The sequence below is a fragment of the Ursus arctos genome, unplaced genomic scaffold, assembly GCF_023065955.2.
Source record: "Ursus arctos isolate Adak ecotype North America unplaced genomic scaffold, UrsArc2.0 scaffold_24, whole genome shotgun sequence".
Taxonomy (NCBI): Eukaryota; Metazoa; Chordata; class Mammalia; order Carnivora; family Ursidae; genus Ursus; species Ursus arctos.
Genome location: NW_026622919.1, coordinates 15,514,711 through 15,538,636, shown reverse-complemented (window position 1 = coordinate 15,538,636; position 23,926 = coordinate 15,514,711). Strand labels below are relative to the sequence as shown.

General features: G+C 51.9%; 1 protein-coding gene across 2 annotated transcripts in view; it reads left to right on the top strand.

Moving 5' to 3' along the window:
• The first annotated feature begins 7,447 nt into the window (after window positions 1-7,447).
• MRC2 (mannose receptor C type 2) overlaps window positions 7,448-23,926 on the top strand; it is a 53,424-nt gene continuing 36,945 nt past the window's right edge. For both annotated transcript variants that reach the window (XM_026512538.4, XM_026512537.4), the window contains exon 1: window positions 7,448-8,078. In XM_026512538.4, coding sequence (XP_026368323.1) covers window positions 7,958-8,078 — 121 coding nt within the window. In that variant the 5' untranslated portion in view covers window positions 7,448-7,957. The remainder of the gene's footprint in view (window positions 8,079-23,926) is intronic.

The window sequence follows — 23,926 nt, the reverse complement described above, 5'->3', positions numbered from 1 at the left end:
GTGTTAGGGATAAAAATCTATCTTAAGCTCTGGGCTGTCTTAGGACCAGTGTCACGCGTACGCTCCTTTATGGGGAACCTCGGGAGTGCCCGTACAACACACATCCCTTATACGGGAGCCTTGGGATCTACCAGTATGTTCAAGAATCATTCACTCCTTTGGGCAAAGCTTTTCACCCTTGGCCTTCTTTAAAATACATATCAACTCACCGGTACCTTATTGTGAATTAACTTAGCACGTTTTTCTTTTACTTGAAGGGTCCACAGCTGCAGGAGGGAGCTGCGACCTGGGTCGGACCTGGGTGGGCTTGTGAATACAGCCTGGCACCCTGAATCAGGGGTGAGGAGAGCCTGGGACTGCAGCTCTTTGGAAGGGGTGAGGGTGGAGAGAGCGGAGAGGTTGCAGGGAGAAGAGGGTTAAGGAGGGAGTGGTGAGGGACTCTGGCTGCTGTGGAGCTCTGCGGGTGGGTTGGGGGAACCTGCCAGAGGCTGGGACCTGGTGGGGGTAGGGAATACAAGAGCCCTATTGTGCTGGGGTTGCTCGGCAGGGGCCCGAGACAGGCTGGAGTCAGCAAAGGGGTGTGTGTGTGTGTGTGTGTGTGTGTGTGTGGCACTGGGCAGGAGACCCCCATGGTGTGAAGGGGTCAGAGAGCGACTGGCTGGCTGGCTGGTCTAGAGGGAAGTGCCTAGCCAGAGAACTGGGGTAACCTCAGCCCTCAGTAGCCTCCGGGCACCTGCCACTGTGGGGCACGGGGCGCAGTATCAGCAACGGGAAGGGGCTCTAGAGCTGGTGCTTCGGAGGGAAGTTTCAGCTTCGTTGCTTCACAGCCTCAGTGTAGACAAGATAGGGGAATCTCACTGATTTTACAGATGAGGAAACTGAGTCCCAGAGAGATTTGGTAACTGGTAGGTGGAGCAGGATCGAATGGGGAGGGACTACGAGCTTGAAAATTTTGTGAGGTGGAGTCTCAGAGCCGTCGTTGGGCAGACTGCCGTGTGGGTGAGGTTCCCAGCTGGAAGCTTGCCTGCTGAACGTAGGGCTCCGCTCCCCCGGACTCCCTCACGGCTAGCCTTAGAAGTCTGGAGACCAGCTGGAGACCCGCCTTGCCTCTGCAGTCCCGGGCCAGGGGGACTTCGGTAGGGAGGTGGGGGCACAGCTTCACTTCGATCTGACCGTGCCGTCTTTACAGATGAGGAAATGAAAGGCCCGCCCTACCCCAGCCCTCGCCAGCTCTGTCTTCCTGTCCCTCGGTGTCCTGACGGACTGGCAGGAATGGCCCCCTCTGCCTTGGCCGCCTCAAGCTGCTGTGAGGCTTGGAGGGGGTGGGAGATGTGAAGCTGTTGACAACTGAAAAAAGTAGAAGGCAGAGGGTGTTCTACATGCTGCCTCCATGTCACAGGGGCCCCTGGAGAGACGTTTGCAGGATATAGAAGGTCCCCGGTGAGGCTCTTGGCCTGCTCTAGAAGGAACCTGTTCTAGAGCCACACCTGAGCCCTTCAGCCTGGCTCCGTGCTCAGAAGGGCATGCCACTGCAAAACATGCAAAGGAGGGTCTTTCCTCACAAACTAATTTCAGGAGCCATTGGTTCTTTACATCTAGACTCAGAACGCGTTGACTGCGTGACACCCCTGCTCCTCGTCCCACAGTAACCAGACACAAGTGGGTCCAGAGCGAGGTAGCAGGAGAGCCCCTCGTGCGGACTGCGTCGGGTCCCAGCTGTGAACGTGCCGCGTGGTTAGGCGGGTGCTCGCACGCTGCGCTGCTCTGGCGGTTCCGCAAGCCTCGTGCCACTACTCGCAACACCCTGAGAGCCTTCTCTTCAGAATATGCTGGGCTAGGTGCTGTGGGAGGGGAAAGTACATCAGACTCGGCTCCTGCTTTAAGGAAGGTTATAATTAAGCTAAATGTAATAAATGAAAGCTGGGAGCTGGTAACTTCTGTAAGAGCAAGCCGGAGTCCCTGAGGAGTTGGGGAAATGAAGCTGAGATGGGCTTTGGAAGCTGGCAGAATTGAAGAGAATGAGCAGGGGTGGGGGTTTGCCAGACAGGGTCCTTCACACTTCCTGTGCTTTTCGCATAGTGCATGTTTGCCCCTCTGACACCTCTCCCCGCAGGCCCACACTCTCACACCTCCGGGCCTTTGCGGATGCTGTTCACTTGCCTTGGCCGGCTGACCGTCTTTAAGAACTCAGCTCAGGTATCCCCTGCAGCCTGCCTGTTGCTGGACTGTCACATCACTCTGTACACGTCTCCCTTACCTCGTGCCTTGTCACATGTGTGTGCTTACTTGGCACCGTGAGAACCGGCCCCTCGGTAAGCCTAGGGCCTGTCGAAAGAAAAGTAGTTTGGTCTGTTGAAGCATGGAGTCCAGGAGGGGAAGGGGTAGGGCCGCACTGGTGGTGGTGAGGACCTCAGATGTGAGACCCGAGGAGGAAGTTGGGATTGAGCAGCAGATCAGAGCTGAGCAGGGCCAGCCGGGGAGCCTGCGTAGCTGGTTCCAGGTCTTCAACAGCAATATTTTAAAAAAATAATAATTTTAAGGGGCTCCTGGGTGGCTCAGTCGGTCAAGTGTCTGACTCTTAATGTTGCCTCAGGTCATGATCTCAGAGTCCTGAGATCAAGCCCCTCGTTGGGCTTCGTGCTTCAGAATATAGAAGCTCTCTGCTTCTGCCCCCATCCCAGATCCCACACGTGTTCTCTCTCTCTCTCTCTCTCAAAAAATAAATACTAAAAAATTTTAAGTAATCTCTCCACCTAACATGGGGCTCAGACTCATGACCCCAAGATCTAGAGTTGCATGCTCTACTGACTGAGCCATCCAGGCGCCCCAAATATATATTTTTTTGTTTGATGGCAGCCCACAGTGAGAAACACTTAACATCTCAACCCAATACATATGTCACAGAATAGAATTTAGCTCATGTGCAACATACTCTGATATTTTCTGTTTAATTTCATTTTTTAAATGCTGGGCACTACCCACCCTTATTGCTGTGTCACTCGGGGCTCTGGAAGTTTGGACTACCCTCCTGGAGCCGGGCTGGGAGGGCGGGCCAGCTGGATGCAGCCGCCTGGCTTCCGTTCTGGTCAGGGGCTCGATTCCACCAGGCCCTTAGGTGGAAGGGATGGGTTCTGCATCTGCAGAGCCACCTCCCACCTGTTCTGCCTCCAGGCCAGAATCAGCGAAAACTGCAGAAGGCTGTTGGCCGGGACTGGGCCCCGTCTTGTTCTTGGAGGGTCGAATACTGAGAAAACCTCTGCCTGTCCTTCCTGAGTTGGGGAGAGGGAGTCAGGGACCAGGGAACAGCATTAGGTGACATTTTGAAGAGGGAGATGCGGAAGCCAGAGCCCTGGACCACGGTAGGCCTCACTGGCTCAGCCCCACCGTCAGTGCAAGAATAGGCTCAGAGGAACTGCAGCTTCAGGTTGGGAGAGGCCCTTGAGAGCAGACAGGAAGATGTGGCATCCTTCTCCCCCCAGCCCTGGCACCAGCCGGTTAAGGCAGCCGAGGGTTCTGGGAACTACGTCCCATCCAACTGCAACTGGTTCTTCAGTGCCAGCCCTACTGCCTTGTGGTACCTCAGGCCAACCTTGGCTCCTCTCTGGACCCCCTTGGCCAGCTTGCTCCTGACCTGCTAAAGCCTCCCAAGTCGCAACCGGAGCCAGCGAGGATCCTGGAGATACTGGATTTGTGGCCCGTGCTGCAGCCCGCAGCCTGGACTTGGCTCAGTCCCGAGCCCGCCTGCTCTGAGCTTACCACAAGGCCCCGGCGACGGCTGTGGGCCATCTATGGCAACTCCTCCACCCGGCAGTCCGCAGCTCCTGGCGAGGGAGTCTGCACAGCATGCTTTCCCTGGAGGGGTCATGAGGTGATTGTCCTCAACCCCTCAAGAAAGAAAAGGCTGGGACTTGGAGTCCCTTTACAGGAACGGTCTTGGCCAACAGGTGTTGGCCTGAAAGCAAGTGGATTCAAACTCAGTGGCCCTCCGGGGAGCAGGGTGCCCCTTCTCAGTGATCTCCAAAAAAGGAGCCAAACCTTGAACCTTGGGTCTGTCTGAATCCCAAGCCTGCCTCCTTCCTTCTCTCTTCAGCCCATCCCTTCGGAGATCTTCTGTGCTGCAGACACGCAGGTGGCCACATGGACTCAAAGGGCGGATTGCCTGAGTGGAGACCCAAGAGTTTGAGCTGTGGGAGGAGCCCAGGGAGAGGGGAGAGATGGTGGGAACAGCAGAGGTCAGCCCCTGGCTTGGAAAGGTTCCGGGTGAGGAAAATCTCAGATGCCCCTTTGGGTGCACAGCCCCTTCTCTGGGTCAGGACTGACCACATCTTTCTATCCTCCTATCCTCCATTGCCGTCCAATTGCGTTCTTCTTGTGCTGTGTTCTAAGTTTTTGTTGTAGGCCTGGCCTGCTGGGGCTGTCCACAGGCTCTACCCACCCTGGGCACCCCCTGGCTGGAGAGGCTGCTGAGCTCCAGAACTAGGGAAGAAGAGACTAAAGCGAGAGGAGCCCGAAGCACAGTGAGTAATGACACCAAAACTTGCACATCCCGGGGCCCCAGGCCTCCGAAGAGAAGCAACTTGCGCAGGGACACGTGGAGAGAAACGACCGTGGGAATTCCAATGAAGCCGCAGCCCCCAGGCCTAGATTCATCCCATTGCTCCGTGCTTCGCTATTTACGGGCATGCATTTGTGAGCCGGCCCGAGTAAACGCTGAGCTGCTTCTATCGGATTGGTTCCGCTCCAGAATACCAATTTTGTATATCATTTAATATGAGATGAAAAGACAGGGAGAGAGGTTGTATTGTTCTCTCCAGCAAAGGAAAGTGCCCAATGTTGCAGTCCTGATCAGACTGACGCGTGCAGCTCTCATGGACAGTGGGGTGCTGGGCAAGTGGAGGGGCAGGCAGGCTGGGGGATAAGGAAGGGGGAGACCCTGATGTTCAAGTGGCAAAGGAAGATGGGAAGCAGGGGAGGGGATGAACATTCCTTGGGCATCTTTATCCAGGGGCTATGCCATCCCTTTATAAGTAACATTTAATTCTCAGAACGGGGTTAGAATTGTTGCCCTAAACTGGTTTTTACGAGCTCAGCAAACCCACAGTGCCTCTTGCTGGCTAACAGTGTCTGAAGGAAAGCCATTTCTCAGTATCGACTCCGCCACAGCAGCTACTAGCCTGGCAGAAACCTCCTGGACCAGGTCACAGACTTCCCCAAGTGCCCCGCACCTCGCCTGAAGCCTGGCGCATAGTAGTAAGTGGCTGTTCAGCTGAGCTTTGACAGGAATGGGGAGGAAGCCGTAAGCACAGAGGACAGTGGCCCTTCTGTGGAAGTAGATGAGGGCCTGGGTGCTAGTGAAGGGTCCCAGCCCTCTCAGGACACCCGCCACTCCCGCAGACCTGGACCCTGTCCCGTTGATAGCTGATGGTGTGCAGGATCTTTAAGCAGTGGGGGATGACTGGATTCTCCAGGGAGAGTGGCCCAGACATGGCCCAGCTCTCTGCCCTGCGAGCTCAAGATCTAAGACAGATGGTGGCCGCAGATGGGGGCCCAGACAGTCAGCAGAACACAGCGTGTAACCCTGACACGCTGGAGCAGGAAGTCTCACGCTCGGCAGAGACTAGAATAGGGCCTCAGAGACTTGGACAGACATCTGTCCCTGTGAGCGCAATGCACTTGTGCTCCGCAGCCCCTGAGTGGCCGTCTTCTCTGCCTGGAATATGGCAAAAATTGGGTCGATTCTCCCCACTAAATAAAACTCTTGGAGGGCTGTGTTGGCTCATCTTTGCTTCCCCAGCAGCTAGCCCAGGGTCGGTGGTTGTTGAACGGGTGAACGAAGAAATGAGAGAGCACTTTCTGTGTGCTGCAGACCCTGTGTGCTGTGCAGACCGCACAGTAGTGGACTCTGGACCCATGTGATTTACTGGTGATGTCAGGTAGTTGGCTTCTGCCCTGCTGGTGGGAGGGAATGGTGGGGAGGGGAGATCCGATCCTGCTGCAGAACCTGGGGGGCTCCTTGGGTGCCTTGCCTGAGTTCCCTTTCAGAGGCAAGGGGGCCCCTTGGTGAGGACTGCGGCCAGCACAGCCAGAGATAAGGGAGCAGGGGGAGCCTATAAGATGACTTCGAGAAGAAGCATCCTATGATTCGGGCTCTCAGGAGGGCAAAAGAGCACTTAGTGAAGCTGGCCAGGTCTCAAACCCCTTGTAGAAAACAGGACTGTGAGAAAGGAGAGGCCAAGAGAATGATCTGGGAGCCCGCCCCAGCATGGCCAGTCACCTGCAGAGTCCTGGGATCCGGGGACATGCCACACCAAGATGTGTCCCAAAGGGCAATGAGGCCACAGTCACCAGAAGGGACTTGGCTCTGTCAGACTTGCCCAAGCCAGCTGTGCAGTGTCAGGGGCTTCCTTGGCCTGGCTGCTGACCATTTTTTAGGGCCAAATCATGGATAGTAGGAATCTTTTCCAGGGGGCTGTAGGAGATTTCACTGGGTGCTCACTGTGGGGCCCTGCAGCCTCTGAACTGACATTTGCCAAGAATCTCAGCCCAGTAAAGATAGAGCGAAAAGAGCATCTCTGGCCCCCACACCCTTATTGCAGAGATGGGGAAAAGATTTATCCAAGGCAAAAGTAGTTAAAAAGGAAGGGGAAAAAATTGAGTGTTATTTCCAAAAATAACACAGAGCTGGACAGCACAGGAAACAATAAAAGTTATTACCGTTTCATAGTGTTTTTATTTGATTGCTGGTGGTGGGAGAACGTGAATCTCCTTTGTATTTAGGGTCTCTAAATGTCTCAATTGGGCTCTGAGCCCAGAGATCTCAAGGACTTTTCTAGAGCCGCTCAGGCAATCAGAGGTAGAGCTGGGGCTAGATTCCAACGTCCTGACTCGAAACCCAGTGCTCTGCACTGCGGTGACCTGTTGCATAATAACGGAATAACTGTGGATTGTCTTCCCTTTTATGAAATTTCCATTTGGTCCTTTGCGACCGGCCAGCAGTATGGTTGGTTGCTAGTGAGAGTGAGGATGTCCGTCTGCTGGGACGTTCAGTGCACAGATTTTCCCTTGGATTCTGGATACAGCCCCAACTAGCAAAAGCACTGCACCCCTCTTGCGCCAGGGACGCTGACCCCGGGGTCACGAAATGCTACAACAAGACGTGCAAGTGTTTGCGCTCGGCACATGGCAGGGGCCCTGCCTCCCCCTCCCCCAATCTTCGCCCCGGTGGCCGAGCCCTGGGCTCCGCCCCTCTGCCCCTGGACCGGGGGAGGGGTCCCCTAGGCGTGAAGGTAGCGGATGCTCGCCCGCTGCAGACGGCCGCAGAAAGGCGGGATAGAGGGGGCGCCCGCGGCCGGGGTCTGGCTGCCTGGGTCGGCCGCGCGCCGCCGCCCCACCGGGCCTCGCAGCCCTGGTCCCGCCACGCCGTGAAGTTTGCGGAAACTTTTGCAGTTGCTTCCCCGCCCGCGCCAGCCGGGGAGTTGTGACGCAGCGTCTGGGGCTCCAAGCCCGGACTGAGAAGAGAGGGAAGGCGCGGCGGGGAGAGGGAGGGCGACCGAGAGCGAGAGAAAGAGCGCACGCCGGGGTCCTAGTCGACCCCGCAGATCCTCCTCTCCGCCTCCCCTTTCTTTCCCCCTTGGCGCTCTCTCTCTCCGGCCCCGGCCCCGGCCCCGCGCTCGCCCGCGCCTCCTCCCCTTCCCCTCCCACGCTGCCCGCTTCCCTTCCCCTCTGCCCCTCAAACCCTCCTCCCGGGTTCTGCGCTCCTCCCTCCGCCCTCCCTCCACCCGGCCAGCCTCCTTCCCTCCTCCTCCCCTCTTCTCCCCGGGAGGCATCACTTCGTCCCGACCGGAGGAAGACGCGAGCCCCTCGCGGGCGGTCATCACAGCCCGGCGCCCGCGCTGCCACCGTGCGCCGTGCCCGTGCGCCCTCCGTCCCCACGTCCCCTCAGCGCCGCGCTGCGGGCATGGGGCCCCGCCGGCCGGCCCCCGCGCCCTGGCCTCGTCACCTGCTGCGCTGCGTCCTGCTCCTCGGGGCTCTGCACCTCGGCCGCCCCGGCGCCCCCGGGGACGCCGCCGCCCTCCCGGGTAAGGCGCTGCCAACTTGGCCAACTTCGGGGGCCGGGCGGGGGGGTGGGCGCTGGGGACCGGGCCGCTCTCGACTTTTCCCTCCTTTTTCTTTTTCCAGAAGCGCGTGTGCGTGTTCGTGTGTGTGCGTGCGTGCGTGTATGTGTGTGTGTGACTGGGTTTTTAAAAATCGTCTCCGCTTTTCTGGAAGCGGGGTGGGGGGAAGAGGGGAGGAGGAGCGCGCCTGGAGGTGGGGGAGGACCTGAGTGGAACCAGATGTGGCAGGCGGCGGGGGAGGGGAACCCGGGGGTCTCGAGCCGCGTCGGTTGAAGAGGGCGGGCTCCGGGAGGACCCCCGCGCCCACCCCCACCCGCGGACCACCCGGCGCCGGCGCTGCGCTGGGCCGGGAGACCTGCGTCCGGGGAAACCGGAGGCTCGGTGCGTCCGGGATCTCCCTCCAGGCCAGCCTCCTTGCTTTGCCCCCGGACCCGTGCGTTATTGCTGTTTTCGAATTATTCGTCTGGGCTTGTTTGCCCTTCCTGGCATCTCGGGGCTGTTTATATTTTCCACACTCGGCCTTCAAGGACAGCTTGTGGCATGTGGCAGCCGCGCTGTTTGAAGGGAGCTCTGTGGGGCAATTTCGTGCCCCCAGGATGCAGCGACAAGCTGGGCGCTGTGTGTGTGTGTGTGTGTGTGTGTGTGTGTGTGTGTGGTGGTGGTGGTGGTGTGTGGGTGGCTCTGACCAAACTGGCACCCCTCCAGAGTAGACAGAACTTGCGCCCCAAAAGAGCTGCTAAAGATGCAAAAATCCAGCCAAAGAAACAAAAAAAACTGAAGTTGTGCCTTCTCTTTCGGCTGCTCTTTCAGAGGGTGACAGTGACGTGTGGGGACAGACAGACCCCTCAGCAAGAAGCTGAGAGCAAAGGGGAAAGATCCACTTCCGGAGGGGGGGGTTGCAGGACTCCAAGCTGGAAGCGCCAGGGAGTGTCGTTATTACAGCCCCAGCGCTGGGCCCAGCTTCGTCTTGCTGGATGTTTAATTTGGGGACGGGGGTGAGTGAAAGGGGACAGTCAGTGCAGTGTTTCCAGTTTTGTGCAAAACCCCAACAGCCCCCTGGAGGGTCCGGGCTCTCTAGCCATGGCCGATGCTCGCTCAGTTGGCCCGCCCGGGGTGACGTAGAGGACCAAGACACGTATTTGCCCGATTGTGCGGATGGGAGTGGTGGGGTCTGGAGGGACCCATATTCTCATGTAGACCCCCTCCTCCGCTGAATTCCAGACCCACCTGGAGTTGAATGTTAGATGCAAACCAGGCAGTATCATCCTACCCACTGCAGGTCAAGGCACACCGGTGGTCCCCCTGCCAGGGGCGGTCCCCCTGCCTCCCGCCCTCCTGCCTATGTCTTCTCTGTGAAGGAACTGGGAAGACAGGCAGGGCGGGAGGGCCGGAGGAGGATGGCCATTCCAAGAGCCCCGGAGCACATTTTAAAGCCAGGCCCTGGGAGAGTCATGGCTAGAGTGCTGACTCGGCCCTTTCCCCCATGGAGCTTTTGACAGAGGGAGCTGGAAATGCGTGGTGAGAGGCCCCATCTGGGAGGAGGCCTGGAGTGCCCCCTCTACCTTCTGGTCTCCCCCTCTCCTGGCTCCCCCTCGGGCTGTGTCTCAGGACTTGTAGCCCCCACAGCCTCGGAGGAGCCCCCTCCCAGCGGTATTGCATTGATCACCCCCATAAGCGTAGGTATGGGCAGGGAGGAAGCTAGGGGTGCGGCTGCTGAGTAACACGAGTGAGAAGTTGCTGCCAGTGCGCCCCGGCACATCATTGTTCCCTCTGCCCCGAGTGCTGCTCCTTGAGGCTGAATTCCTTCCTCAAGCCCCTGTACCTGATGAATTTGGTAGTATCAGTTTACTGGATCTGAACAGTTCAGGAAATGCTTGTGGGAGAGGGATTGGGCTTGGCAGGCCGGTGCTGCTGGGGCAGAACTTACCCCGGGGTTCAGGGTGTCTGCGGGTGGCTCTCTGACCACCAGCAGGGAAGCCCCGTGGGATGAGAGTAGGGGGCAGGGCGACACCCCCACGTTGGGGGCGGTGAGGCAGCAGGTTGGCCCCCCTTGGTGGTGTGTGACGGCAGCATCCATCTCTTCTCCACCTCCAAAGGGTGCCCCACAAAGAGTGGCTGGAAGACCTTTTTGTTAAGTGCAGCGTTGGGTTGTTTTTGTGGCATTCACTGTGCAAGGCTGAACCAAGGACTTGGGGAGGGTGGAAGGTACAGAAGACTGTAAGACACATCCTTAGAGAAAAAAAACTTGTGTTGGAGGCAGGAGAAACTGTGTGTTTGGGGGGGGGGCAAAAGGTCACCAGGGCTCTCTGGAGGGAGGCTGGGTGGACCAGGCTTTGAGAGGCAGGGAGGGGAGCAGAGAGGGAGATCGGGAAGGTGTACTAGGCTGTCTGGGAATGATGTGGAAGCTTGCTGGGCTGGTGGGGAGGGTTCCTGAGTGGGATGGAGGAGAAGCTCAAGTGAAAAGGGAAGCTGGCCAGGTGCCTGGGAGGCCAAAACGGGAAAGCCACTTGCTGACTGGTGGTGGGAACCCTGGGGAACCTCTGGGGTTACTGAACAGGGGACTGAGGTGCAGATTGGAAAGAGGATCAGGTATCCAGGTTGAGGTGCAAAAAGACCTTGGGACATCTTCCTGTGGGGACGGGCACTGCTGTCTAGAGGACAGGGAGGGAGGCGTTCCTTTTGACAGGCAGCAGGTACTTGAGGCCACTGTCAGCCAGCCAGACAGATGGCCTGCACTTCCGGCCCAGCCCCTGGTGATTCACGGAGTTCAGAGCCTTCTTATCCCCCCATCCCCAAAACCCAGTCTTCCTTGCTCTGTCTTGTCTTCTGTGGGCTGCCAGGGCTGCCAGGGCCGGGGTGGTGGCTGAGCTGTGGTTGGTGCTGGGAGCTGCCCCCCCCACCCCCCGATCACCTGGACAAGGTGGGGTGCAGGCAGGGGAAGAGGAAGCCCAGGTCTTTGTCCCCTTCCGTTCACATGAGAGACATCTTGCCTTTCTGATGTTTGCGTGGTGCAGTGATCTGGGCCGATGAGATGATTTCAGAAATACCGTAAAAGTCTCAGGGGAGGATTCGTGTGGATTCACCACTGATTTAAGCCCCCTTGCCCCCCGCGGAGGGATGACGTGGTAACAGCAGTGGCCATTATCCCTGTGCGGGAAGCCGTGCCAGGTGCTCTCCAGGCAGCGGTGCTTGTATCTCACAACCTGGGAGCCCCTTCCCACCCATTTCACACACTGGCAGTCAGAAGATGCGAGACGTCAAGTCACTTGCTCAAGACCACACTGCCAACACCACCAGAGGGTGGTAAAGCAAGATTTGAACTCTTGGGTGGCTCCAGAGCCCAAACTCTTCAGTACCAGACCGCGCTGCGTCTCTGTGAGTTCAACACTGCCAGGGTATGTGTTAGGAAGGGCTGGAAAATCCTGCTTGATGGGTCTCTCTCCAGTAGCTCTAAGCCCTCTAGAACATCCTCTCCGTGTGTCCTCAAAGGAACCCTAGGAAGCGGGTAGAGTGGGCAACCCTCTGTTTATACCGTGGCTGTCAGGGTGTCGTCTCTCCCCCCAGGCCCACTGGGCCCAAGACACAGGGACCAAGCCCCGCTAGGCGTCCTTAGCGCATCTGAGGTGCCCCCTCTGAGGAGGCATCCGGCAGCGGCTGACTGAGGGGCCTGGTGGAGGAGGAGCCAGCCCCAGCTCCGCCCCCCGGCTTCCCAAAGGGCAGGGATTCCTGGGTTCATTCATTTGGTTTGATGAGCCTGCGCCACACTGACAGCCGGGATGACGGTGGTCTTTCTTCTGAGCCCACCGCCGCCTACACCTCCAGTGGGGGGTCCCTGGACTCAGAGGGCCTGGGCATTGCCGACAGGAAGTGTCCCTTCCTGTTTGGTCCTTCGTGAGATGGGAGGGGCCGCTTCCCATGACTGGATCCTATAAATCTGGGTGGGGTGGGCCGTGGCCGTGGTGACGCAGCTCTTGGATCTCACCCTGGGCACTGCAGATCCCGTTCCTCCTCAGCTAGGGGTGGTGTCCGTAAACAGCCAGGCTGGATGAAGGCCACATCGTGGCATCTCTGACCCTGGGGACCTGCCAGCGTCAGCCAGCTCCAGTCACTTAGAGGACAGATTGAGTTGGCCCCCAACGTCACACGTGACCTGATGGAGAACTCCGGGGGTTCATTCCTTTCCTGCCCTTCCCTGTCCTCTCCTGGCCCCTTGACGGTGCAGAGACCCCTCCCATCCTGCTTGGCAGGACCCATGCTGTCTGCTTCACCTCAGCCCTGCCCTACCCCCCTTCATTCCTCTGGTTGTGTCGCTAGATGATGGCTTTGGAACCTCAGCTTCTTCCCACTTCCCCCGGCCCCCACATCTTCCCCCGGGGTCCTCCTTTAACACGCTGTGCTCTGCCCCATCTCCTCTGAACCTTCTCTGCCCCCGCCCCACCCCCGGCCTTTGCATACAACTTCCTCTGCCGGGGATGCCCTTCCCTTTTTCCTCCGTGGTGGTGGCCGTTGCTGCCCCTCCTTCCGAGACTCAGGATCCTGAGAAGGACACAGGAGTCTCCGTCACTGCCTGAAGCTCACCTGGGCTAAGGGGAGACAAAGATCCAGACTCTGCCCTCAGGGATAACCGCGCCCCCCCTCCCCCGGCCCGGAGGAGGGGCCTTCTCTTTCTCTCTCTCTCTCTCTCTCTGGGACCACCTCTAGGAGGACAGTGACAAGCTTTTGTCCTGAGCTTGGACAAGCACCCTACTATAGGCAAAAACAAGAAGCCAGTTTCCCTTTCCAAACACTGAGGAAGCTGATGTGGTGCTTCCCAGTGTAGACTGAGGCAGGAGTGCGGTGTGGCCAGGAATGTTCCCGCCCCCCCCCACCCCGGGTCCTCCAGAAATGTAAATCAGGGCTGAGGTAATGCCACTCACCAGCTGTGTGACCTTGGGCAGAGACTCAAGTTTCTTCATTTGTAAAATGGGAAAAATAAAACAATACCCCCTCCTTAGGGGTATTGTAAGAATTACACGAAAATGAGATAATATGAGAATGAGATGCGTGCCTAGTATAGAGTCATTTCTTAGCAAGTAATATTAAATTGTTGCTATTTTTATTATTAGGAAGAGAGAACGTGAATATCACAACTTAAATGTGAAAAAACACAGTCCTCAACATACAAAATCCTAATAACTACAGTTTTCTTTTTTTAATTGAAGCAGGTCTAACCCCATTACATCTTGGTGACACTTTGCTAACTACTCTAAGTGCCTAAAAGTAACCATACTTCTTCCTTTTTCTGAACATTAATTTAAATCCTAAAGAGAAAAAAAACATATCCTTCACTGTTCTTGCTCCTAAAACCCCCAACTCCCCATCCTCCCTCTTCACTTCCCTTCATCATGAAGCTTCTCTCGCTGTGACCTTCACACGGGAACTGAGGACTTTCCTTGCCTCTGGACTGTCAGTGTGGAAGCCCAGACGGTTCCAGGCAAACCTTCCAGGCAAGCTGGAGCTGCTCCCTGACCACTGGTCACTGTGGGGTGCTGTCTCCCCCTGGAGAGACTCCCTAATTATTCATTTCAGTGACCCTCCTCAGGCCTCACCTTGGAGCATGGCAGGTGCTGTTGATAACCTCAGCGTGAAGAATGCTTGCTCAGCGGAAAACAGATCATACAGAAGTAAAGTGTAAACAGTTTGAGGTCCTCCCTTCCCCTCAGCCCACGGCTTGTAGTAACCCCTGTCAGTCACTCACGATGTCATCTTCTGGTTTTTATAATACGCGTGCACACACACACACACACACGAATACTCCTTTTACACAGAGAGGGCCCCATTTTATACTGTATAATATGATAAAATAATTTTTATTCTAATTTTTTAAAAGATTTTATGTATTTGAGAGACAGAGCACGAGGTGGGGTAGGAGCAGAGGGAGAGGGAGAAGCAGTGAGCCCGATGGGGACTCCATCCCAGGACCCCAGGATGACCCCGGCAGATGCTTAACTGACTGAGCCACCCAGGAGCCCCCAAATAATTTTTATTTTATAACATTCTTGCAGATCTTTCCATGACAGGCTACAGAGCTGCCGCACGTACAGCTGGAAGGCTGTACAAACAACTGCTTTCCAAAGGACAGACACTTCTTGAAAAGTCTCTCTTCCTCTGGCCTTTGTCACTCAGTTTGTGTGTGTGGTCTCTGCCTGCTGTCTTCCCCTCCATCCTCGGTCCAGAGCTGGCATTGCCGCCACCTTGGCTCCTAAAAGGCAGCTTTCATCCTCACCAGAACAAAGTCTGAACTTCCAGAATTGGGCATTTGAGGCCTTCCGAGTTCGGGTTCTCCATGCCAGGAGCGCCTGGTCCCAGCGGTCCGAGTCCCAGCTCAGACCTGAGCCCTTCCAGTTGCCCTCAGCTGGAAGAAGCCTTTCTTTCCAGAGCTCCTCTCCTCACACCTGCGTGGTGGAGCCACTTCCTCTCTCCCTAGACCCCAGGACGGACATTTACAGCCCTGTGCTGGCCCAGCACAGTGCCTTGGACACAGTGGCATTTAGTAAGTACTTATTGAAACAAAAAGAGAGGAAAGAAAGAAAGAGCAGGCAAGTGTTCCAAAGAGCCCCCTCCCCCCAGTTTTTTTTTTTTTTTCTTTAAAGATTTTATTTATTTATGTGACAGCGAGACAGCCAGCGAGAGAGGGAACACAGCAGGGGGAGTGGGAGAGGAAGAAGCAGGCTCCCAGCAGAGGAGCCCGATGTGGGACTCGATCCTGGTACGCCGGGATCACGCCCTGAGCCGAAGACAGACGCTTTAACGACTGCGCTACCCAGGTGCCCTCCCCCAGTTTTATTACAGTATAATTGACCTATAACATTGTGTTGGTTCAGGGTAACAGCATAATGATTTGAGATGTGCATACATTGTGAAATGATTGCCCCAGTACGTTGGTTCACATCCACCCCTCACGTGGCTACAGAATTTTTTTTCTTATGATGTGAATTATTTTTGTAGTAGAAAGGCAATAAGGAGAGTTATCCTTCCAGGGTTTTAGATGATGTCACGATCATGAAAAACATATGCCACTGAATTAAAATACACAGGAAAAAAGTCCAGTGGACTGGAATAAATTCCAGAAGTAGATTTAAACTCATTGTAAGAACTTAATGGGAGACATAACCAGAAGCAACACGCTAATGGGGAAAAGAATCTTTACGTTGAAATGTCATTGGACGACTGGATTACAATGAAAAACTTAATTTCAGTCCGTAGCTGATCACACTGGGGGAACTTCAGATGGCAAGTTGTCACGTGGCAAGGGCAAAGATCACGAGAAATTAGTGAAATTAACTTTCTTTAAATACGCAATTAAACTAGCAAAACCAGAACACCTAATCTCAGCAGAGAAACCAGTGTGTCTGACTAACGCGCTATAAATTACAAATTGGTTCCGTTTTTCAGGATTCAGTCTTTCAGACAATATGTAAGAAACTAGTTATGCAAGACTTCATATCCTTTGACCTCATAATTCCACTTTGGGGAATTTATAAGGCATTAATCCCAAGGAGAAAAAAAATGCTCATAGTAGTGCTATTTATAGGAGCAAAACAAACTGGAGACCATTTACATGCCAAATGATAAGATTGTGGCTAAGCAAACTAAGATATCTGAACACAAGGGACAGTTTATGCAGCTCCACGCGACAAATACACAGCTAACATCAGTACACGGAAATAAGTCGAACTAGGCACGTTCTCATGACCACAAGGAACTCTTACCAAATAATGTACACGAACCAGTAACCAGTGGAGAGGCATGCCTGACACGGACATTCATCTGTCCATCCATCCATTTAACTGTTCTGGTTCTGTTTCCTGAGCATTGGCAGGGTGCCAGGCATAGTATAGTATTTGGTGCTGAGGACACCGTGGTGAGCAGGCTGGGTGTGGTTTCTGCCTTCCTGAAGCTTGTATTTTGAAAGTAATGCCCCCAAAATATGGAGCAGCATAGAGTCAAATGTTCACTGATTCCATCTTAGGTGCCATTTTTAAGTTCCTTAAAAGAAAGATGGGAGGGGCGCTGGGTGGCTCAGTCAGTTAAGCGTCTGCCTTCAGCTGTCATGATCCCAGGTCCTGGGATCGAGTCCCACATCAGGCTCCCTGCTCAGCGGGGAGCCTGCTTCTCCCTCTGCCTGCCGCTCCCTCTGCTTGTACTGGTGCTATCTCTCTCTCTCTCTCCCTAACAAATAAATAAAATCTTTAAAGAAAAAAAAAGTTCTCTCCCTCTGCCTCTCCACCCCCCCCCCCACACTCTCTCTCTTTACCTCTCTCTCTAAAATAAAGAAACAAATCTTAAAAAAGCGGGGGGGGGGGGGAGCCGTAGATATCTCTGAAATCTCAGACATGGGATCGGGAACCTGTCTGAGAGGAGAGAGAATAGCCCTGAGTGAGACCAGCCTGGCCAAGTAAGGATTCAACTGGAAACAGCCTTGTAGTCAGTCTTGGTCCGAGAGGAAGGATTTTCTGGTATAACAGAGATGCTTAACCTCACTTCTGAAGGCTCTGAGGATATAAGAGCAATGCTGTTAGCAAGAGCCCGGAAGCACTGTTGATAACAGCCAAAACAAAAACAAAATGTGCATTGAAAGAAATACGGATAGGGGCACCTGGGCGGCTCGGTTGAACATCTGACTCTTGATTTTGGCTCCAGTCATGATTTCAGGGTGGTGGGACCGAGCCCCGCGTTGGGCTCTGAGGTCAGCGGGGAATCTGCTTGAGATTCTCTACTTCTGCCCCTCCCCCACTGTGCTCTCCTCTCTCTAAAATAAGGAAATCTTTCAAAAGAAAGAAAGAGGTATGGGTAAATTACAGAGTATAGACATACAATGAAATATAATGCAGCAGTGAAACTAGTGAACCTCAGCTACATGCATTATCATGGGTGAATCTTAGAGATATAATATTGAGTGGGGAAAAAAATCCCAGAGTACTACTTTGGTATCCTACTCTTTATCAAACCATTGGAAAAGCTGAAAAAATAGTGAGTACTCATATACTCTTACCTAGAGGCACCACCTGTTAACATTTTGCCACATTTGCTTTACCTCTGTGTGTGTCTGTCTGTCTGTCTGTCTGTCTGGTGAAGCTTTGAGGCAGTTTGCAGGAGTGACGTTTCACACCTAAATACTTAACCATGTATCAACTAAAAATGAAGACATTCCCCTTTATAACCATAGTACCAGAATGATATTCAAGAAATATAGCATACAACAATTCTTTTTCTAATGTGCAGTCCATGTTTGGATTTCTCTAGTTGTCCCAATAATACCCTTTTACAAAGCAGTTGTGGTGGTGTTTTTTTTCAAGTCCAGGATCCAATTCAGTGTCCTGTCTTTTTAATCTCTTTTGTTTTAGAATAGTTACTTGGTGTTTTTGTCTTTTACAGCATTGCATTTTTGATGGCTTCAGGCCAGTTGTTTTCTGGAATGTCCAGTCTATATTTGTCTGATGTTCACTCAGTAATTCATGTTAAACATTTTTGGAAAGAAACGTACATGGGTGATGCCGTGTCCTTGCCATTGTATCACATTAAGTAGGTTTATTCCCCTATTGGTAATGCTAACTTTGGTTACTTGGTTCAGGTTGTTTACCAGATCTCTCCACTAAAAAGATAAAAGATGCCTTTTCCCCTTTGTAGTAGTCTAAGGAATTTCCACTAAAACAAGGAAAGGAACAACCGAAAAGGAACACCTAAAAAAAAGCAAAGTTGCTCACAGCAGCACTATTCATAATGGCCCCAAACTGAAATCCAGCCCCAACTGAAAACTAACCAAATGCCCATCAACAGTAGAAGGGATAAATATGGTAGCTCCACACAAGTGAATAGGATAGAGCAATGAGCGGCGCCTGGGCGGCTCAGTCAGTTAAAACGTCTGCGTTCAGCTCAGGTCTTGATCCTGGAGTCCTGAGATCGAGCCCCACCTCCCAGCTCCCTGCTTAGCAGGGGGTCTGCTTTTCCCTCTCCCTACGCCCCTCCCCCCACTCATGCGTGCATGCTCTCTGTCTCTCAAATAAATAAAACCAAATCTTTTGAACAATGAGAAGAAACAATCCACAACTACGTGCAAAAGTGTGGATGAAGCTCACATACCCTGAGCCAGATGCAAGGGAGTTCTTGCCATATGATCTCATCAGCATAAAATACAAGAAAGAGGCAAAATCGATCCATGCTGTTAGAAATCAGGAGAGTGATTAGCATTAGTGAGAGAAGTTGTGACCAGAAAGGGTCTTAAGCAGAATTTAAAAAGAACAATGACCAGGGAAGAGAGATCTGTTAATCTATATGGCAAGAAGCTCATATAAGCTAATGAGGAAAAACACAGGAATCTCCAGTAGTTTTTAGGCATCTAAAATCAGAATAGGTAAGACCGCAAAGGCTATGAGCAGAGTTCACAAAGAAGACAAGTAGCAATGTCTAATAAGCCTACGGAACATGTTTCAAATTACTAGCAATCAAACAAACAAGGTACCATTTTCACCCCTGACAATAGTGCCAAAAAAGATTGATGTAACAACATGTTCAATATAACATTATTTATCATTATGAAAATCTCTTTATCAGTTTAAAAACTACTAATAATGGGGCGCCTGGGTGGCACAGCGGTTAAAGCGTCTGCCTTCGGCTCAGGGCGTGATCCCGGCGTTCCGGGATCGAGCCCCACGTCAGGCTCCTCCTCTATGAGCCTGCTTCTTCCTCTCCCACTCCCCCTACTTGTGTTCCCTCTCTCGCTGGCTGTCTCTATCTCTGTCAAATAAATAAATAAAAATCTTTAAAAAAAAAAAAAAATAAAAAAAATAAAAACTACTAATAATGAATAAATGAAATGTGGTATATTGCTGCATGGAATATCATACAGCCATTAAAATGGTTTTTACAAAAGTTTTTGGAGACAGAAAAACCCTATTGCTGAAATATTAAGTACAAAAACAAGATACAAAAACGTTTGTATAGATGTGTGATGTATCCGCATATATTATGTATACATATATACATTATATATGTATATTTATAATATATACATATACATGAGCATGTATTTTGAGTAGACAAAATTGGTAGAAGTTACATCAAAATTTAACAGAAGTTATAGCTCATATTTTGTACTATACTGTATTGTGTTATATAATATCTACCGGGTGATTATAGATGAGGCCTTTTTTTTCTTTGAACACGTCTGCGTTCTCGGCAATGGGGAGACAGGCAGACGGAGTGGGGGACAACTTTTTTCTCGCCTAACCACGTGACGCCAGCAGCACAACCCCCGACTTCCATCACGTAACTGGTCCGAGCCCGCAGCACGTGACTCCACGGAGCCAATCAGAGGCTCCCTGGGTGGGCGGTCCTTTGCCCGGCGGCCAGGCGCCAAGGGAGCTCTCTGGGGCTGCGGTTCGCTCGGCGGAGACTGGCTGGCTGCGCCGGGCGGGAGGGAAGCTTGGGAGCGGGGTGGGCGGCCCCGGGGACTGAGACCCTGGCTGCGGTTGTCCCCGGCCGCTCCTCGCCCGCCCCTCCCGTCTTTTTTTTTTTTTTTTTTAAGCGACAGTTTGGAGTCGGGCCTTCGCACTAGGAGAGGGCCGGCGGGAGGGCGGTGAGGCTCGGCCTCAGGGCGGCTTTTCTGAAGGCGCGGCGTGTACCCTGGCCAGAGCAGGGTCGCGGTGTGGCGGTAGGCACCCCCCACGCGCTTCTCGTCAGCAGCCCTCCAAACGCGCGCCTGCTCCTCTTCGCCTTGCACTGAGCGGGCGAGTGTTTACAGAAGGGGCAAGAACTTAGAACAGCAGGACACAGAATTCTATAAGCACCTGATGGCAATGCGTATGTCCCAGACTGGAGAGCAAATCAGAAAGGCGCCTAAGCTAGGGGACAGGCTTTTGGAAGGGTTTCTGCTTTTTTTTTTTTTTAAAGATTTTATTTATTTATTTGACAGAGATAGACAGCCAGCGAGAGAGGGAACACAAGCAAGGGGAGTGGGAGAGGAAGCAGGCTCCCAGCAGAGTAGCCTGATGTGGGGCTCGATCCCAGAACGCCAGGATCACGCCCTGAGCTGAAGGCAGACGCTTAACGACTGAGCCACCCAGGTGCCCCGGGTTTCTGCTTTTTAAACATTTTCTGCTTTTGGGGACGCCTGGGGGGCTCAGTCGGGTAAGCGGCAGCCTTCCGCTCGGGTCATGATCCCAGGGTCCTGGAATAGAGTCCCGCCTGGGGCTCCTTGCTCAGCCGAGAGCCTGCTTCTCCCTCCGCCTGCTCTGCCTGCTGCTCCCCCTGTTTGTGTTCTTTCTGTCTCGGACAAATAAATATTCAAACAAACAAAAAAAAATTTCTGCTTTTTAAAAAGTTTCTGTATGACTGCAACAAATGGAGACCACACTAATACTAAGTGCATAAAGTCTGTCAGAGTCAGTATTGGGCAATTCCACGAATACTCTATTTTAAGCCTCCCGTTCCTCCTTTTCACAGATAAGGAAATTGAGCCAGAGAAACTTAGAGCCAGGATTACATAGTTGGTGAGTGGCAAAGCCAGGGATGCAATGCGGGCCTGTTTGGTTCCCTCCATGGTCTTTTATCTTATAAATAAGTAAGTTTTGATTAAAATGTAATGAACATTTGTGAACCCACCACCTAATCCAAGACAGAACAGTCCAATTCTTCTATCCAGCTATGTGCTTCTCCTGTCATCCTCCTCCTTCCCACCAACACAATCTCTGTCCTGAATCTTGTGTTTATCAGTCCCTTGTTTTTAAAATTTTTATTCTTCTTTTAAAAAGATTTTATTTATTTATTTGAGAGAGAAAAAGTGAGAGACAGAGCTTGAGGGGGAGAGGGAGAAGCTCCCTGCTGTGCAGGGAGCCCCGTGCGGGACTTGATCCCATGGTCATGGGATCATGACCAGAACCGAAGGCAGATGCCCGACAGACTGAGCCACCCAGACGCCCCTAAAATTTTTAATTCTTTAAGTATAATATAAAGTATAGGAAGATGAACACGTAATTGTTCAGTTCAATGAGTTTTCACAAACTGACTGAACACACCCGTGTAACCAGGGCTCAGATCCAGCAAGTAAGAACATTACTAGTGTTCCAACTGCTTGTAAAGATGTTCCATAGCCTAATTGGACATGGATATTTTTTTTCTTTGTGAACTGTGTTCATACGCTTGATCATCTTATCTCCTCAGATCTTAGTGGCTTAAAATTATTGGAGTCTGTATATTTTCTCATTGACTTATACAAGCTTCTTGTCATATTTGTTACAAATGTCTTCCCATTTGTTTTCAGTTAAAATTTTTATTTGGGGGTGGGGGCACCTGGCCGGCTTGGTAGGTGGAGCCTGCGACTCTTGATCTCAGGTTTGTAAGTCTGGATGTAGTCAGGATGTAGAGATTAATTCAAAAATCATAAAAATAAATAAATATATATATTTTTTTTTATTTTTATTTTTTGATTTGGGAAATGTCTCTTTCCTCTTCCTGCCCTCCACCCACTTGGTCTTTTTAGTAAGGTATAGAAAGTCCTTTGGGGTCAGATTGGGATCTTCCCTTCATAGGAAGGCTCATGATGACCCCCTTTAGGTCCCCCCCATCTTTTCTGTTTGACTAACCCTCCTTCCTTCCCTAGGCCCTCAGCAGCACACGTAACCTTGTGGAAAGCTTCAGTTAGTGAATGTAAATGAAGCTGCAAAAAGACAAGGTTCCATATGTATTTTTTCAAGAGAAGAATACATTTTCAGGGCGCCTGGCTGGCTCAGTCAGCAGAGCAGGTGACTCTTGATCTCGGGGTCATGAGTTCGAGCCCCACATTGGGCGTAATTACTTTAAAAAATACATTTTCATGATTGTAAAAACTTGCACTTATTTGTAGCACACAGTTCAAATAATAGGAAAATTGGGGCGCCTGGGTGGCACAGCGGTTAAGCGTCTGCCTTCGGCTCAGGCCGTGATCCCTGCATTATGGGATCGAGCCCCACATCAGGCTCCTCTGCTATGAGCCTGCTTCTTCCTCTCCCACTCCCCCTGCTTGTGTTCCCTCTCTCGCTGGCTATCTCTATCTCTGTCAAATAAATAAATAAAATCTTTAAAAAATAAATAAATAAATAAATTTTTAAAAAATAGGAAAATTTACCAAAAAAGAAAAATTAACTGAAATCTCATCACTAAGAAACAACCACTGTTAACATTTTGGAGAATATCCTTCCAAACTGCCTTTCCTCAGGGGTGGCTGGGTGGTTCAGTCAGTTGAGGGTCTGACTCTTGGTCATGATCTCAGGGTCGTAAGATTGAGCCCCGCATGGGGCTGTGTGCGCAGCACGGAGTCTGCTTGTCCCTCTTCCTCTGCTCCTCCCCCTGCTGGCATGAGCTCTCTCTCTCTCTCCAATAAATAAACAAAATAAAAAAAAAAACAAAAAACTTCAAATTGCCTCTCCTCCCTCTTCCTCGCTCACTCTCTAAAATAAACAAACAAAATCTAAAAACAAAAAAAAAACCTTCAAATTGCCTCTCCTCCCTCTTGCCTTATGAAACTTGACATAAATGTTTTCATGTTGTTTTTAACATTCTTTTGTGTGCCTGTACGTCATCAGTGTATTTCCACCCAACGTCTCTATTGGTTGGGTAGGATTCCATTGTATGGATGTGCAATAACTTATCCCTTGTTGGACATTTGCATCATTTCTCATTTCACCGTCACAGATACCCCTGCATGCATCTCAGCGCATTGGACCAGCGAACTGATGGGGATCCTGATGCAGGGTGGGAAGGTGGCTTGAGTGGCATCAGTTTAATGCCTCTGGACTCACCCCGCTTCTTTGTGGTTAGGGGTCTCTCTCCTTGGCACATGACTAGGTGTGTAGCCTCTCCCATCTATAGACTCTCTCAGGGAGCATCTCTTCTGGTTTATTCCTTCACTCTCCCTTTCCAGATGGGCTGAGTTTAGTGTAGAACTCTGCATATATTAGTTGAGGTCTCTTCGGGTTAGAAACAAAGAACAGACACACACACATACACACCATCTTTTTAATTATTTATTTTTAAAAGATTTTATTTAGTTATTAGAGAGAGAGACTGTGAGAGAGAGATCACGAGCAGAGGGGAGGGGTGGAGGGAGAAGCAGACACCCCGATGAGCAGGGAGTCGGATGTGGGACTCCATCCTAGGACCCTAGGATCGTGACCTGAGCCGAAGGCAGGCAGACGCTTAACTGACTGAGCCACCCAGGCGCCCTCTTTTTTTGAAATTAGCAAGTATGTTCATTGTAGAAAATGCAAAGAAGAGAAAAAAAATCACCAGCTGTCCCATAAGTCAGTGATAAGCACTGTTGACGCTTAGTGTATACAGTGGTTCTAGAACTCTGGTGTGCCTGGGAATCTCGTTTACAATCCAGATACTCCTTTACCCTGAGGTTCTAATTCAGTAGGTCTGCTGCTCGGCCTGGACACATGCATTGCTCCCCAGGCAACTTGGACACTCGAGTTTAAGAACGAGAAAGCAAAAATGTTGTTCCAGACTTTATTTGATTTAAAAGAAAATAGAAATGAGATCATATTATACATTTGGGTTTTTTAAAAAAACATTTATTTAAGTAATCTGTACACCCAATGTGGGACTTGAACTCACGACCCCGAGATCAAGAGTCACATGCTCTTCCGACTGAGCCAGCCAGGTGCCCCGCATTAGGTTTTGGTTTAATCAGAATGTGAAACTCTATCCATGTCTAAATACTCTTTTAAAAATGTATCTCTGTTGTCTGCATAGTGTTGCATTGCATGAGGGTACTTCGGGTTACTCAGCACCAT